This window comes from Coptis chinensis, chromosome 2, assembly GCF_015680905.1.
Source record: "Coptis chinensis isolate HL-2020 chromosome 2, ASM1568090v1, whole genome shotgun sequence".
NCBI classification, from domain to species: domain Eukaryota; kingdom Viridiplantae; phylum Streptophyta; class Magnoliopsida; order Ranunculales; family Ranunculaceae; genus Coptis; species Coptis chinensis.
The window spans coordinates 52,633,545-52,651,937 of NC_141457.1; the positions used below are offsets into that span (position 1 = coordinate 52,633,545).

Genomic DNA, 18,393 nt, shown 5'->3' on the forward strand with positions numbered 1-18,393 from the left:
GGGGCATCTGTAGTGGCAGTATGTATCAAAGGAATAGGAGTAGAGAGTTGGGCCGAAGAAGCGTAACTTCGAAGTCCGCGATCCACCAGATCGGGCTGACAGCATGGGGTCGCGGTACGGAAACCCTACACATGGAGCTAAGAGGACAGCGAGATGGAGGGACAGGTGGAGGGCCATGATGGATGGAAAGAAAGGTATAAAGGGTAATAGTGGGTGAGAGAGAAGAAGGAGGCGGATTCATTAACCTAAAGAGTGAGAGAGACCTAAGAGAGGGGGGTGAGTGAGAAAGTTGAAAGAGGGAATAGTGTGTAAGGGTTAGGGAATAGGCTCATAAGGGAATAGGTTGTAACAGCATTAATAGCATCAGTAATAAACAGATACTTGTGCCTTTTGAAGTGTGCAGTAATAGACAAAGCCCAGTCCTCATCCATCCTCAAATGGCTAATAGAAACAATTTTATAGCCTACTCAAATGACTCTAATAATAGCAACAGTTAAAGGTTCCCATCAAGAAGTTACTCAGCTCCTACTAACAAACCATCGCAGTTTCTTTTAGTACTTTTACAACCCACTAACACTACCACTGATTCTCATAACATATTCAAGTTGAGGATATTCCATCCATAGAAACTCAACCAAAACTCAAAACAGAAAACTCAACCAAAACATTTAGTCGTTAAATGGTACTAAGTTCCTAAAAAGTTCAGGATATCCATCCATAGAAACAAAACAGAAAATAGTGTATTCTTCTAGTACCAATTGCTTTTAAGATACATCAGATCTTGGTGGAATTCTCCATCCTCGACTTCCCGCCTCTTGTTGTGTATTCATTAATGGAAACTCAGTAGAACCTGAAATAGATAATAAGATGTTTCTTTAAAAATAGAACTCTTTAAATGCCTGAGACTAAAAGAACAAAACACTAGTCACAACAAATACTATCAACATACAAAACATGATAGATACAAACCAACCTCAACCCCCCAATTGCTTTATTTAAGTCTTTTTGCACTTAACAAACAATATTCTAGTAAGAATTAAGTCCTATCACAATTTTCATCCAATAAAATTTTCCACTGAACCAAAAAGTCCATAAGAATCAAAATAGTTAACATGCAACAAGGAAGCCCATAAATGTTACTAGTACTTTTTATTATGGTCAAGCAATTGGTAGACCAGACAAGGATGGAAAGAATTGAATGCAGCTCATTTGCAGTTCATAATTAGCCACAGATTGTACTGTTCAACATATCAAAGAAACTACTTGAGATCAATCAGTACTACTACCACAACTTGATCAAGAAGAAAGTGTAAAAGAAGTACTCTCAGAAACCACAGCACCCAGTTAAAAGAAGTACTCTCAGAGTTATTCAGGTGATTTTTACACGAGAGGGGAATCTCCAGTTAAAAGATCAAATCCGCATTGGTTTAATAATAGTTGAAAATGAATAACTCTTTATGTGAGTAGGTAAGTTTGACAAGCAGTGCAGATGAGTGTTATACAATTGGGTCCATAAATTGTCAACTTTGTCCTCCAAACACCATATATCTAGTTCAACATCAGAGACACTTATGAGGCACAAGCATCCTTTGACCTCTGATAAGATACAATAGTTGGTATTGGGCAATGAATCATGCATGTGCAACAACTCTTCCGTACCATAAAAACTGTATGTTATTATATTCAAATTTTAAAAACAAGCTAAACTAGAAGCAGTATATATACTTGGCCATAACTAGTCATTCTAAGCAGTATATATACTTGGCCGAAAATCACACTTATCCTAAAATTGCAAGAAATAAAGACAAGTCATACACACACAAACACAAGAAGTAAAGACAAGAAGTAAAGAAATGATAACACAAACAAATAGAATACCGTACCTAAAGAAGACGAGTAAAATCCTTCGGCCATTTGACTGCTGTAGGAAGGTGTAGCTCCCCGAATGTTCTTTTGGATCCAAATAAGCGCTCAGTGCGGTCAATGACAAGGCATACACGGACGTTGTAAATGTCCATTGGGGTATCCGGAGTTGCATCAAGAATGATATTTGCTCTTGTTGCCCTTCCCTTGGCAACAACTTCTCGATGCATGTTAATCAATTCACATAATTCCATCCCTCTAGAAGAATCACCATGTGATTGTGAGCGTGTTGGATCCCTCGCCTACAAGCAATAAGTTAACAAAGACAAAACCACGATTTAGTTATCTCCTAAATTAGCTCAAGCCCCTAGGCACAATGTCTCACATTCAAATCATACATTTGACGTCGCTGATGAATCTGCAACGATCCTTCTATGTGATTGCTGACCTGCCACTTCTTCTCTTGTCTCCAGCAAGATCTTAGTGATGGTGACCATTTGTCGCTCCAAACTTTCAAACCTCTCTTCAAGCATCGAGTGTTGTTGCTTTTGTTGGCAAAGTTGCTCTTTAGCAGGAGCTGATGATGCAAGGGATGTCTTTGATATGCCAACACTCATACCGGCCTTTCGACCAAATTTATCGGGCGCGACACTTGAGCAACTGGATCATGGTCTAGGTCCAAGTTTACGCTAGCAGGGTCATCCTCAATTATAGCCTTGATTCTTTCCTATCATGACAACATATTAGACATTTAATAAATTTCAGAAGCAGTATATAAAAGAGAACAGAAAATAGGCGGTGGTCAGATTCATCATTAATGAAAATAGGCAGTCAAACTCACCATCCTTTCTGGCGCAATAAAAGAGCCATCTTTGTGAGTATGGATAGCCATATATGAATCCGTTCTAGTCACTTTAACATTCGGATTTTTCGATTTCTACAAAACATTACCAACTAGGTTAGAAGTAAATATGGTGTTACGAATAAAATTAACAATTGACAAGGTAGATTAGTACCATATCATGGACTGTCCTTGCTGCTCCCCTTCTACCTGATGTATGTAAAGCCTTCACAGCTTCTCTAGCCGCTTTGCCCTTTGTCCGCATGAGTTTTCTCGAAGGTTTAGATTCATTATCCACGAATTTTTCCCATTCTTCCAATTTCACTCCTATTGGGCAGTTCCTTTTCCTATCGACGTCATTGTCATACTTGTCATAGTACTTCACGCGAAGACGATGCTTAAACTCCCTAAAGCTTTTGGCAACTTTCTTCGGATTTATCTTTTTGTATGCATCATCCACATTGTATTCTTTCTGTATAAGAATCTAATATTAATAAAAGACATTTGAAACAGTCAATGCAAATGACGATGAAACCTATGAAGCTTACCTCAATCAGCCAAAGGATACAGAATCATGGGGTGACATGATTTTATCTGCAGGGACATTAGGTAGTCCCCAGATCCTTAGGTTAAGTGGCATTGGACCTCAAGAACATCTGAAGCACTTCAACATTTCACCTGTTGTCGATGCAATAGAGGTAGGCAGAGGTATCAAGGACAACCCTTCCTTCTCCCTTCTCCTAGACTCTCCTAGCAATTTAAGACCAGACCTTCCTCAAGTCGTAGGTGTTACACATGATTTCCAAATCATCATTCAGTCAGTGAATCGTCACATTACACCTAACGAGACAAGATTGCGAGTTGGAGCTAAATTGACATACCCAGCATCTAAAGGAAAGCTAGAACTAAAGAACAAAGACCCCAGGCAAAATTAAACAGCACATCTCATGAAATTTTTGCATGCTCATTCAAAAATCCTCATTTAAGTGCATCGAAACTAATAAAACATGTCAAAACATCAAAATAAAGTAAACCCAAGTCAGCTAGCAGCAAAATCTGAACCCTGGCTTTGATATAAACAAGTAAACAACAATAAAGAAATGGAAATGTATAATAAGATCACTATGTATACATTGGAGTTCAAATAAATGTACTTACGTTCAAATAATACTCCAAAGTCTCTCTCTCTCTCTCTCTCTCTCAATTCATGTTGGCCTTCTTGATACAACCTCATCCATTAATCTATTCATACTTGGTTATCTCGTATCCTTAACTGGTCTAAAGAATAAGTGACCCACTTGGAAAAGAATTATGGCTGAAATGTAACCAAACTGAACATTCACAAGAAATACCTACTGCTACTTGCGACAAGGAGTGCCATTCCCGCCGATCCATGAGAAACAATAGTGAGAAAGAAAATGATTTAGAGTCATTTTTAGAGGGGCAGATTCCAGCGAAGGCTTGCAATGGTTTTTCATCTTGCTCCAATGATAACCAAGGGATAGAAATCAAACTTTTGGAAACACCCGGTGGGATTCAATATCTTAGAGAATCTGGGTTGGTTTTGAAGGAGTTGTTTGAGCCTGGAACTTTTGCAGAATTAGTTTCTAATTGTCAATTTCGAGCTTTTGACCATACATCTTTTAACAAGCTCAAGACCGTTATGTCGCCCATTAAGGTTTGTAATCAGTCAATTGTTTTTTGAATATTCATATGTATAGCCAATATCTTAATGCTTAGGAAAGTGTTCATTTTATATATATATATATATATATATATATATATATATATATATATATATATATATATAATTCATATATATATATAAAAGAAGAATATAGCCAATGAAATGAACGTAAAAGAAGAAAGCAGAAGCTGTGTATTTTGTGGAAGTTTTTAGATCTTACATTCTATATTCACTTTTTGATCAGAACATCATTTTGTAGTTGCAAAAAGCACTAATGTTTAAGTAAGCAAATATTACTTCAAAACAAAATGAATACAATAATCTAATAGTTTGGATATGCTTAAAAATTCTATTTTGTGGTTAATTCTTCTCTTGCTCTCTGGACATCTCTTTATGTAAGTCACATTGACACTAATACGCGTGTTGGTGTGTGACACGGATACGGACCGACACGATGACCTATATAATTAGGACACAGGGACGCAGCTAATTAAAAAGAAAAATATTGTTATTATTCTTGAACTACACAGCAAATGTTGGGTTCAAGACCTTACAAAGCGCCTCCTTACAAATAAATAACTATTAAAGTGACATATTATGGAGTTGTAAATATGTTGGTGCATTATATTTTAGGGTATAGAAGAAACCCTAGTTAGAAATCATATGCACGTGTCCGTGTCATACACGAGTGTATGACTGTACGTGTATCTGTGTCAAACAACATTTTCTTTAAGAAAATGGATTGTCCATGTTACTTTGTTCTTTATGCATTTCTACCAACTTTATTTCTATGTTTTAGAAGGGTTTTACAGTAAATTGATGTAGTCGTATTCTTTTTTGCAAAATGCAGGAAGATGAAGCAATAGGCAAGCAATTTGCATTCTCTCCATCTGGTAGTGCAGGTTGTCGACAGCTTACTGGATATGGTGTTGTTGATGCATGTACAACCTCGTATATCTCTAACGATTTTGAAATATACAATGGATTTTCAAGCTCGAGAAGTTTTAACGAGACGAGAATGAAGATGATGTTGACTTGTCTTGAAACTTCTAGTTGTGGTTCCCGAGTTCATCCGAAGTAATAGTAGATGAGAAACTCCCCGATAGGGGACTCGCAGCCAAATAGACAAGAAGCGAGAGGGGCGTAGATTGGTCTCACCAGAAAATAATGTGTATGTTTCTGAAAAGAAAAGCTTCAGGCTGCTGCAGTGAGGGGTTAGATAATTGCATAGTTGAAGATTCTCAAGAGGTGGATAGAGTGGTCGAACATGATGAAAAACGGGAGAGTCTCTCCTGTCTAGACAAAGTCCCCGCTTCCACTGATCACTGCCAAGCTCATTCAGGTGGAAATGAGAATCATTTGGGTGGGAATGAAGAATTAAGAGAAGGCATCGATGCTCTTAGCAAATCATATATATATACTCTTGGATCCTATGCGTTACATGTGGTACTACTGGTTCTGATGCATGAACTCTTTAGCTAGAAAATCTTTAGCAAACCACATCAAACTAAATACATCATAATCATATTCTATACTCTGTAGACACCACCACTTTAATAACTCCATTACTAGTTCATTATTTCTAATATAATGTATACTATAACATAATCTGTTTTTTTTTTTCAGTTGGATCAACCAATTGAGAGAAAAGATTGCAGAGAGTCCTGCCAGCCAATGGTCCTCGAAACTATTGATGCGTTGCAGACAACAGAATGTTCAAGTGTCTGATAAATCTAACTAAAGTCATTTCAAAATAACGTGAGGTCTCACTGTTTGCTAACCTAACAATGAAACATAATTAAATAAGATAATGTTTAACAGTCAGCTTGATGAGAGAACAGAGCTGGAGAAATATACAGCTTAACAAATGGTTACTGATTTTACTCTCTTGTATATTAAGCCTTTGGCATTATTGTGACTGGTGCATAATTTTTGTAGCACGTCCTTAAACTTAAACTTTTACCACACACGGAGAAGAACAGATATCTGCACTGATCCTTAAGAGGAATGTAAAACACGTAAACTTCGATCCGAATGTGACAAGAAGTTAAATTGATATGTACCTAGAAACGGTTCCAGGTTCTCGGCTGCAGTCTATATACAAAATAGTTTGTATGTTTTCAGTATCTCCGGAAGTAGATCTTAAACAAATGATGCTTCAGGGGGCCCAATGGAGTTCTTCGGTGATGAGAGAGATTCGCTATCTGAAATAGAAGAATATCAATTTCAATTTAAGTAACTATTAAAATAGAAAACTGAGTATGGCATGAAAACTAAAACAAATAATACTCAGCAATATCATCACAATGTTGATTCAGAGATTTCTAGGTTTCATTACCAAATGCAAAACCAGCTGACAAATCAATGAATCACTAATTTCGAACCTGATTACAATACTACTTTGTTTAACTAATTTCGAATCTGATTACATGTTTAAAGATTATATGAATTAATCATTGACGAAATCGCTTAGATTTGATAAAGAGATTGTAGATTTGATAAAGAAATAATTGAAATTACCTGAAGAGATTGTAGATTTGATAAAGATAGTGATTTGCTGAAGATAGCGATTTGAGGATTGATCAAATATTATGAAGATTTTGAGAGTGATTTGCTGTAATTTTCTTATTTTGGTGAGAGAACGAAAGAGTGAAGAAACAGGTTCTTATTTTCTTATTTTCTTATAATGTGATCCGACGCTTAGGGGGAGTTCAACGACACGTGGTGGGCGTGCTCACAAAAAGACAAAACAAAAGTGTCGGTAGCTTTGTCTTTTGTTTTTAAATCTGGTGTAGTGTTTTGAATATCGATTTCCTTACTTCTTAAACCATCACCTAATCCCTACAACACCTAATAAAGACCTCTAGCTCAATTAGGAATAGGTTGGTGTGATAGCAAGTGGCAAATATATGTGTTTGATCGACCTTAGCTCCCTTGTATGTCATTGAGAATGTGAGGAAAAGTGTGCCCACTACACACTGGAGTGAGTGAAACTTGAGTGGGAAAATCAGAGTATTTTTGTCTTGACATATTTGTGAGGACCTACATAAGGACGCTATTCCAAAGTTTCAGAAACGGATCTGTTATTGCATTTCATAGCATAGTTCATTATATATATGTTTATCCGTAGATGATTGATTATTATGCACGTATTAGCTTATGTTTCGAATTGATTATTCTTTATTCATTGCTAGTGAGATGTATAGATATCTGAGAATAAATAAGAAAACACTAATTCTATTTCTTAGTCGTTGTAGTTTAAATGAAGTTTGTGAGTATCTTCTCTGTAAAACTCTCATGAGATTATAACTCATCCACTAGGGAATTTCTAGTGGTTTAAGGCCTTATTGCATATAGTCAATGCAATCATACTCGACGAAACGAGATTAATTAGAACTCCATTTTTTTGTCACTTATTTTAATTTGTCATCTTTGCTTGAGGATAAGCAAAATGCTATTTGGGGGTGGTTTGATAAGAGCCCAAAACTATAGTTTTAACCCCTTAATAATATTACATTTAGACCAATTATGTTTATAATAAATAAGAGTTAGTACTGTTTACGTACTTTTGTGTATTTCAGGTCTTTGAGTCAACTATGTGAAGAAATATGTCACTTTTGCAAGAGAAAGGAGCAAAGGTTGGTTGCTAAGAAGTTATATGGTTAAAGCCCAAGTTTCAAGAAGAAAAAGCCTTTTTAAAGCCCAATCAAAGCTGAAAAGTCAAAGTTAACGCGGGCATAAATAGAGCATAAAAGTCAATAGAACTTCCGTAGGCCGTATCTTTGGACTCAAACCTCGGAATTGGGCCTATTATATGTCAAAATGACCGGCTAGGAAAAGGCTTTCTAATTGTTTAAGTTGTGATCCAATTAGAGGAGTAAAAGTAGACGAAAAGGTTATTGCAGTAATTTCCAACAGAAAAACCTTTTTTGGACTTAAGTAATTAGGTTTTGGGTTTGATTTAGTGGCCCAAAACATAGATCCAAAGCCCATGCATGAAATTGTAAACCTAGCCCTCTTCTATATAAAGAGGACTAAGGCAAAACTCTAACTCTCTCATACCTCTTCTCTTTAATCTAAACCTAGTTTATGTTTTATTAGCCTAGCCACCATTAATACAATTCAAGTTATTTTAATACAAGTATTCTCTTAATTATGTCTTCTTCTTCTCATTATTTATTTTATGATAGTCTAATGAACCATAGCTATACCTCCATTAGAGGGGTTTGATTGAAGCTTTGATGAAGACTTGATGTGTTAGTATAGAATAATTGTATTAAAGAGTTTCAAGTCTAAGGGGTAGTTCATTCACCATGAGAATAGTTTTCAACTTCCTCTCATGCTAATTATTAGTTGGCTAGAGATACCATGAATAATTAGGGATAAAAGACCTAACCTTTATGTTGAACCTTGTGTGAAAACATAAAGATTAAGGTTGCAACGAACTCTATACTAGCATGTTAAGGATTAATCTAAGTGGATTTCAAATCTCCCTAATTCCTTCTTCATATTCACATCTTATTATTTAATTTTCATAGTTTAGTTTAGAATATATTCAATATTAGTTTTCACCATATTAGAATCATTACTCTCATGCTGTTCAATTGTTAATCATTAGTGAAATTAGTATTTTCTAAGCAACTAGGAGTGGAACGAATTCTTACTCTAGTTTTATTGTATGATAATTGAGAGTAGAACTTTGATAAAAAGTTTGCAAATTATAGTTTACTTCTTCCTATTATAATTACCTAAGTAGGAGCAAAAGTATTAAATTACATTCTATCAGACGCCTCATTTAGATTCGCTCTTGGAGCCTTACTGGTTTAAATTTTTTGAAGTGTAAAGTTTTGATTTGAAACAAATGTAATAGAATTAGTTAGTTATTTTTGAATTCGTGAATGAAGATCGAGTTGTTATTCCGGGTTTTAAATTGATCTCAAATTTTTATTGTCATGTAAGAGAATGGGTTATTAGGATTTCGTTTCATCCTGGGTTTTCAGATGATTGAATAGGGTGACGATTGAGATAATTATATCTTGGATAATTTCCTGTTTTTAATTTCAGGGTGTGACAGTTCCCGTGCCGAATTCAGAGTCCAGAATCAGGAGATATGATCTTGAAAAGTTCCACGGCTTTTCTACACCGTTGTCTTGATTTGACCTAGAAATGGTCGGTGTTGAGTCCACGGGCTTTAGTCTGGCTTTTTTTAGCTTCAAATGGGCAAAGAAAGAAGGTTTCACGTTCAAGCAATATTCTGTACCACTTTTTCATGCTAAATGCAGGTTTTGTTTGTACTTTGTCGTTAATTGCTGAATCCTGTAAAAGCACGAAAATATAATTAATTTATATTTACTAAACACATATTTAACCTAAATGTTATGTCTCTACAGGATTTATAACACAGTTTTGGGTGCTTATTACACTACCCCCAAACAGCATTTTGTTTGTCCTCAAGCAAAGAAGTGACAATAAAACAGATAAATGGCAAAAAAATGTGTAATCTAAGCTAATTCTCGTTTCGCAGAGTGCGATTGCATTGACTGTATGCAATAAGGCCTTAAATCATTAGAAATTCCCTAGTGGACGAGATTTAGCCTCGTGAGAGTTTTCCAGAGAAGATACTCATAAATTTCATCTATATATATACTACAACGACTCAGTTACAAAGACGTGTTCCCTTAGTTATTCTCATATATCTGTATATCTCACTAGCGGGGAACGAGAACTAATTCATTTGACACTTATGTTAATAAATATACAATAATCAAAACATCTACATATGACCATACATGCAGTGAATTTTTACAATGAATTGTACAAGCAGGGCCGTTTTTAGATCCTTTGGAGAGCGTCCTTAAATAGGTTCCCACAAGTATGTGTCAAAACACAAATTCTCTCATAATTTTTCTACTCAAGTTTCACTAACTCCAGTGTGCAGTGGGCACACATTTTCTCACATCTCAATGACATTCAGAAGAACCTGGGTCGATAGATCACAACTACTACTTAATATCACACCACCCTACTCCTAGTTGAGCTAGAGGTCTTTATTATATATTATGGGGTTTAGGCGGTAGTGTAAAAGAATATGGAGTAGGAAATAAAAAATATGTTAAGTATGAGAAAACAGGGTCTTCAAAATTTTAAAACTAGAGAAATCATTTGTTCTTTCCTACTTCTAAAATGAGTTTTCACACTTAGCCCTTCTTGGCTTTTTGACTCCGTTTGATTTAACTGTGGGAGTTCTAACTATGACTTTTCTTTCTTTTATGGAAACTTATTTCTATTTTATTTTTATTTATTTTTTTCTTTCTGAAGCAAATAACTAATTTTTGTTCAGACTAGTCTTTCTCTTCACTTTTCTGCAGCCTATTTCTCATACTCATCAAATAGATAGGTTTATTTTAATTTTGGGATTTAATAGATGGGTAAGAAAATGTTAGTGAAAAATAGGCTTGGGACCAATTTCTTGGGAAAATAAAATACTTGAAACAATATCCTCCAAAAAAAGGGAGTGTTTACTATTTTCACCACATAAATCTGTTGGCCATAGTTAACCCAATGCTCCTAGTGCTTTAAAAAAGGCATGCCAAGTGCAGCAACTATTCCACAACAAGGACCTCCCATCAAGAGAGGAGCACGCGCGCGCCCTTGTCCAGGCATACATAAGCGCGGGCGCACCTTATACGAGAGAAAAAAAAAACTCCTTTGTTCTCTACATTTTCCACCTCAGTGAGGTTTTAACACATAAAATCGAGCCGAACACATCCAACAAGAAGTACTATTCCCGGAAATCGCCGTCAACTGCCCTAAAGGGCCATGCCCGAGAAGAGCCACCCACAAAGAGTGTCTTTCTCACGAAGAGTCACGTCGTGCCCATAAAGAGCTATCTTCATAGAAAGTCATGCTCACAAAGAGCAATCACGCCCACGAAGGGCCATGCCTATGAAAGGCATCAATCAACAATGCATGAGCCTCCACCATTTGTGGAGTACCTCCAACCAATGTTGGAACTCAACTCCATAGAGAACCTTCTACAACCCAAAGCCCTATTACCCTTAGGCAATGAAACAAATTCCCAAGTACAAAACTTATCACGAACCTCCACCATTTTCTGCATATCCACCAACCAATCTTTGCAATGACCATATCTAACAACTTCTTTGAAGTTGTTTGGTTCATCACCCTTGATATTCAATGCGTAGGCAACCGAGTCCGGTTGACCATAATGTTTCACTGGCTTATCATGCCCATACTTCATAACTTGTTTCACACTTCTCTTTGGCTTTGATCTAACCAAAGATTGTTGCTCAGGTTGTTGTAGCTCTACTTCTTATTGAATAGTTCTTTCATTAAGAATCTCACTCTCTATAGCATCCTCTGACGCTTCCATCTCAATCACCTGAGATTCTATAGAATCACCACTATTTCCAGCCTTCTCCGGCTTGCTAAAATATAGCACCAAAGTCTCATCAAAGGTAACTTCATTGCTGACCAGGAACTTGTGGTTCTCAAGACACCACAATCCGTATCCCTTTCCTTCCTTTGCATAGCCCAAGAATATTGCTTTCCTAGCTTTAGAATCAAGCTTACTATCCTTCATGTGGTAGTAAGCACTAGATCCAAACACGCACAAAGTATCATAATCAGCTGGTTTCCCTGTCCACACCTCATAAGGTGTCTTGTAGTCTATCGCCGGAACTGGTGATCTATTATATAGGTAACACGCCATGGCCACTGCATCTTCCCAGAATTCTTTGCCAAGATTGGCATTGGAAAGCAAACACTGAGCTTTCTCAAGCAACGTGCTATTCATTCTTTCTGCTAGCCCATTCTGTTGTGTCGTGCCCCTTACTGTCCAGTGTCTGGCAATTTCCTATTGTGCACAAAACTCTTGGAAAGGCCCATAGGTATACTCAGTACCATTGTCAGACCGTAGAGTCTTCACCTTCCTATCTATGCATTTCTCAACCCTTGCCTTCCACTTTTTAAATGTCTCGAAAACTTCATCCTTGGACTTCAAGATATATACCCACACATAGCGTGTATAATCATCGATGAAAGAGACATAATATCGGTTACCTCCCTTAGAAGCCACTCTAGAGGGTCCCCAAACATCCGTATGCACATAATCCAAGATGCCTCTCGTCTTGTGCTTGCTTGTACCGAACTTGACTTTGCACTGCTTGCCATAGACACAATGCTCGCAGAATTCCATACTTGGTTTCTCCAAGTCTTTCAGTAGCCCTCGCTTGCACAACTCAGACAATCCCTTTTAGCTCATATGCCCAAGGCGCATATGCCACAATTTTATGCACTCAGAATCATCACCACATGTACCTAATGCTACAACGCCTATCACTGTACTACCTAACAAAGTATACAAGTTTTCATGTCTTTAACCCTTCATAATTACTAAAGAGTCACTAAGGATCTTTAGGACTCCACCATTTCTCACAAAATTGTCGCCTTTGAAATCCAAGGTACCAAGAGAAATGAGGTTCTTCTTTAATTCAGGAACATGCCTCACATCGGTTAAAATCCTCACCACACCATCATACATCTTGACCCGTATAGTTCTAATTCCTACCGTCTTACAAGCAACATCATTACCCATCAAAATGGAACCTCCACTCAAGTTCTCATAGGTAGCAAACCACTTCCTATTTGGACAAATGTGGTAGGAACACCCGGAATCAAGAATCCACTTATCGGTCATGTGGTCATCTTGTGTAGACACCGAAAGACTTACTTCATCCCCATCAAAGCCGGAAGCAAGACTTGCTTCACTAACATCCTCATTCTCAAACTTACCACTCATATTGTTACTCTTTTTCGGGCTAGGGCAATCACATAGATAATACCCTTTTTCCTTGTAATTATAGCACCGTACATGTTTTAAAGGCTTCTTCGAACTACCCTTCCACTTGCTTGTGGAAGTCATCTCATTCGACATCACCCTCGCCGTCTTTTCTTTTGCTTCTTTGTGGAAGGGTAGTTCGAAGAAATATAGAGAAAAAAAGAGTTTTTTTTTCTTTCTCTCATATAAAAGGCGCCGCTTATGTATGCTCTGGACAAAAGGCGCCAGCCCTCTCTCTGGCAAACTTAACATTACATTAATGGGCTTCGGCTCAGACTTTGCCTTGCCAAGGGCGCACCCGCGGTCCACCGTTTTTCAACACGAATTCGACTATTTTCGGAAGTTTTCAGAAACAGTATAAATATAAGTTTTTTCTGTAAAAACTTAACCTAACCAAAACCAAGAAAGAAAGAGATTGTAGAGATTGTAAGAGAGCAATTCATAGTGAGTTGAGTGTTCATTCTTTGTGAGTGAATTGAGGGCTCTTGTAATATGTTACTCTGGACATCTAGTAAAGCTTGGAACTCGCCGGTGGACGTAAGCACATTGCCGAACCACGATATATTCTTGTCTTGTGGTTGGTTCTCTTTTGCATTATTATCTTTACTTTATATGCTTGTTAAATTATTAATGAGAAGCGTTGGGATCAGGGGCGGACCCAGGAGTTTCGACGAGGGTATTCAGTATTCAACGACCAAAAAACTTCTTTAATGTTATGTTTAAAAAACACATAAATAAAAACAAGTAACAAAAAATTTCATAAAATTGAACTTCATTAATGGAAAAAGAACCTAAGGACACCAAAAATAGAAAGTTCAATAGAAACATACAAATTTTGTATTTTTATGTACCACACATTCACATAAATACATCAACTTCTCAAAATAAATTCCTCTCATATACAAAATAAGTGAAACATCTTCCAAAGCTAGTACTATAATGATCTCTCACAACAACCCTCGACGCTTTTTCATTTTTTGAAAGCGTTGCATTATTGCTTCATCATCGACATTTGCAAAAACGTCGTTCTCAATGAATGTAACCATATCATACAATCATTTAGCCACATATCTCCCATTCGATTAGTTAGACAGGCTTTAATAATATGCATAGCTAAAAAAGCTCTTTCAATGGTGGCAATTGCAACTGGTAAGATAAGAGCTAAAGTAAAGAGGGAATACACTAACGGATAAACAATGTTCCTTTTAGTATCAACCATCTTCTTTGCAAGATCGCTAATTCCCTCCAACTCTAAAAAATCTTTGCTGGAGCGGACATCAAAGATATAATTTTCTAACTCATTGTCAAGCATCATAAGACTTGCTTCACAAAAGTCAGCTGGATAGAACTCACCAAGACTGATTAATTTGGACTTTTCAAAAGTGGAGAATGAATTACTAGGATTTAAGCATGAAAGACAAAGAAGCAATTCAGTGTTAACCTCATCAAAATGGTCATCCAACTCTCGGATCTGCCAATCCATTATTTTAGTAAACAACTCAATACGATAATTATGCAAATTTGTCATTTCTTCAACCCGGCGTCGAGATCGGCCACGTGCTACAAAATTATCATCCTTTTGAGGAACTATGACACTATGTTTAGAACAAAAGCCAAAAACTTCTTCAAAAAAAAACATCCAGTCCACTTGCCCTCATAGTTTGCATAGTTTGTTGTCGACTTTTGGTTACTTTGACAAGAGTCATAGCATTAACTATATCTTGATCTTTTCTTTGCAATGGTTTCAACAAGTTGTTGGTGATTCCAAGTATACTTTTCATTAAATATAAGTGTAAGATGAAGTCAAATGATTGCATAAAATCTAATAATGCAAATGCTTCACCCCTTTGTTCTGCATTCGATCCATCTTCCATAACACCATGCAACACATCAATCACAGAGGAGAACTGTATTATCAAGCTTATCAATGACTCATAGTGTGAGCACCAACGTGTATCTCCATGTCGTTTAAGACTAGTCTCTTGATTCTTACCTTTACCAGTTACTAGTTCACCACTTTTGAGAGCTTCAACAACTCTTGCATCTTCTTGTTCTCGAAGAATGTCACGTCGCTTGCAAAAAGCTCCAGCTATATTGACAACTTTAGAAACTGAGGTGAAGAGCAAGGAAACTTGAGGCTCGTTTTTTGCAAGACCAACCAAGCCTAACTGTAATTGGTGTGCAAAACAGTGCACATAAAATGCAGATTTGTTTTCCTTCATTATGAGCGATTTAAGGCCATTGAACTCCCCTCTCATATTGCTAGCACCATCATAGCCCTGCCCATGTAAATGTGTCATACTCAACCCATGTTTGATAAAAAGAGCTTCTATTGCTAGCTTAAGTGATATTGCAGAAGTTTCAGCCACATGCACCATACCAAGAAAACGTTCTACCACACATCCCGATTTATCCACAAAACGTATCACAGCTACCATTTGCTCCTTGACCGAAATACCACGGGATTCATCAATCAAAATGGAAAATAGTGAACCACCAAGATCACTAAGTATCATATTAGTGGTTTCAGTTGCACATGCACCAACAAGGTGTTTCTGAATCTTTGGTGAAATCAACTTATTGTTACTAGGAGCATTGACAAGAACAACACTATGAATTATTTCATTGTGATCTACCACGAACTTTAAAAGTTCAAGAAAGTTTCCCTTATTAAATGACTTATATGACTCATTATGACCCCGAAAAACCAATCCTTGTCGAAGGAGATAGCGTATGCAATGAAGTACCGCATTCAAACAGATTCGGTAATTAATCCAATCTTGCGACGTCTTCTTCTGAAAGAATGTCTCTATGTGTTGGTTTTGATTAAGCAGATCTTGACCTTTTCTGTATGCTTGGTTGTGAGCGCTACTTGGTCCACCAATATGGATTCGCAACTTCTTCTTCATATTCCAAGTGGTAAATCCTTCGCTCATAAACATGTCATTACCACCTCGTACACAATTCCGAAAGAGATAACAATATAAACAAAATATTGCATCTTTTTCTACAATGTACTCCAACCAATCACCAAACTCATCAAACCATTCCTTCTTAAACCGTCTTGCGTAACCACTCACATCTGTTTGGGGAAAGTCATGTTCGCATAGCTGACATGGACCTCTAAGTAGATATACTCTTCGAATGGAGTCTTGAGCACTAGGATGGTAATCTGAAATTGGTGTTCGTAAGCCAGGGTCTGCAAAAAGAGCGTCTAAGTCGACATCTACATGTCTTTGTTTCAGACCACTTAATTGGCATCAACAATGTTCAATGTAGAAGGAGATTGAGTAAGCTCAACTTCTTCATGATTTCTTTTGAGACTAGGGTGCTGATTGGAGCCACCTTTCTTGAATGTAGGAGCCTCAATAGGCACAAATAACTTTTTAAAATACTTCTCCATTACAACATTACTGATACAATAATACAAACATGAAGTCAAATACTTTAAGTCTTTAACCAAATGACAAATCCACAATAAAAATTTAAAAAAAAAATACAAATATTGAGTAATGGAAGAATAACTTGGGTTAAAGAAAAAAAAATAATAACTACAATATACCTCAATTCCTCAAAAAGGTGAATTGGGGATTTGGGGAACAGCTGAACAAAGAGAAATCAGAAACGATGGGAATATGGGATTGGAGGTCGTAACACATAGATGTCGTGCGAAGGAACAGAGCTAATGGATGCTAATTCCATTCTCCTGCGGAAGCTGCTAAAAAGAGTTTGTTGATTTATTGGGCCATTTCTTTTAAGGCGTAATATGGGCCAAATAATTGGATCATTGGATGGACACATGGCCACATGGGCCAAATTAAAACTTAAGAGTTAAGACTAGTATTTTTTTTCTTCGGCAAAATCGACTTGAATACCTTGCCCATATAGTGGGTCCGCTCCTAGTTGGGATAGTATTTGGAGGGTATTGAAGTCTTGTCTAGAGAGAAGGATCAATCTTTATGTAGGATTGATCTATTTGTAGTGGATAACGTTGTTTCTGCATTGATTTATTCACGACAGACTTGTTAGGGGTTTAGAATTTAAAGCAGAATACCATCTTTAGCCGCAACCATTTGACACCAAAAGCAGATGCCAAATCCAAATTACATTTTGTGATAGCGGCTTCATAAGTACCACTTTGAAGCCAGTGGTCAGCTCCGACAATTATATATCAATTAACAAGAGTAAAACGTAAGGCCGGAAGCCTCAAAATACATTATAGTATAGTCTTTTTTTTATATGAACACGATAGTATACTCACATCAGCACCACGTTTTCCAAGTCGTAGTGTTTCCGTAAACTAAAATTTCTAATAAATTTTTTTATCAAAACCGTACACGTCAAGTGATTTCCTTTTTTGTTCAAATTTGGTGGAAAATAAGGAAACAATATCCCTACACAAAAAACGGAGTGTTTAGTATTTTCACCACATAAATCTGTTGACCATATCTAGCCCAATGCGTCCTGGTGGCTGGTGCTTCAAAAAGGCATGCCAAGCGCAGCAACTCCTCCACAGCCAGGACCTCCCGTCCAGGCTGAGATGCGTTGTCGTGTCGATCCGCTAGTCATGGAAGTAACGTCAAGTAGTTGGCAACAGAAGTAATTAGTTTAGTACATGCCAAAGTTTTAAACATGATTTTTGCGAACCCACAGGAACAATTTAATTCCAGTCCTAAAGTCAGCAAGAAAAATTCTAATGCGTTTCTAATTCGTAAAATTGGCGTGGTGAGGTACAAGTGTTTGTGTGGGTTGTGGCATAGCCAATGAGATATATATAGTTATCGACATGGATATCTGGATAACAATCATATGCAAGTGTTTTCACCTTTATTAATTTACAAGTGGTTGCAACTTAATTTAGTATTCCTCTTTAGGGGGTTTAAGGTAGTGCATGCCTTTCTCTTAATAAGAAATTTCCTGATCCTGAATTTGTGTTAATGTATGCTTTGTACCTCATCATAGTATAGATTGTTTGATTTACCCAGGAGGACAAGGTCTTGGAGTGATTCCAACAAATACAGGGTAGACGTCTGCCTAACCCCATAATAATCATTTTAAAAAATAAAAACAAAAAGGTCTATCCAAACATCTCTAGATAGTTTTATTTGAATTAAACAAACCACATCATGCGTTTGCAGTATA

The 18,393-nt window shown here is 36.8% G+C and overlaps 1 protein-coding gene and 2 long non-coding RNA genes across 3 annotated transcripts; all 3 read right to left on the reverse strand.

Moving 5' to 3' along the window:
* Positions 1 to 526: 526 nt before the first annotated feature.
* LOC147516525 (uncharacterized) lies at positions 527 to 2,475 on the reverse strand. The gene is made up of 3 exons (XR_015213695.1): positions 2,262 to 2,475; positions 1,884 to 2,165; positions 527 to 850 (listed from the first exon to the last, which is right to left on the reverse strand). It is a non-coding gene; the product is annotated as an uncharacterized LOC147516525 (long non-coding RNA).
* Position 2,476: 1 nt separating this feature from the next.
* Positions 2,477 to 4,377, reverse strand: LOC147516526 (uncharacterized). The gene is made up of 5 exons (XR_015213034.1): positions 3,863 to 4,377; positions 3,253 to 3,544; positions 2,880 to 3,176; positions 2,705 to 2,800; positions 2,477 to 2,590 (listed from the first exon to the last, which is right to left on the reverse strand). It is a non-coding gene; the product is annotated as an uncharacterized LOC147516526 (long non-coding RNA).
* Positions 4,378 to 14,242: 9,865 nt separating this feature from the next.
* Positions 14,243 to 16,963, reverse strand: LOC147516527 (uncharacterized). The gene is made up of 3 exons (XM_086593307.1): positions 16,814 to 16,963; positions 14,943 to 16,664; positions 14,243 to 14,722 (listed from the first exon to the last, which is right to left on the reverse strand). Exons 2-3 carry the CDS (start codon positions 16,191 to 16,193, stop codon positions 14,243 to 14,245), a joined length of 1,731 nt encoding a protein of 576 aa, XP_086449433.1. The 5' UTR covers positions 16,194 to 16,664; positions 16,814 to 16,963.
* Positions 16,964 to 18,393: the final 1,430 nt, after the last annotated feature.

Coding starts and splice junctions, on each gene's coding strand:
- LOC147516527 (XM_086593307.1), bottom strand. CDS start 16,193: ATGTTTATGAGCGAAGGATTTACCACTTGGAATATGAAGAAGAAGTTG. Junction 14,723..14,942: donor ATGCTATGACTCTTGTCAAA/GTAACCAAAAGT, acceptor ATGGATTGGCAG/ATCCGAGAGTTGGATGACCA.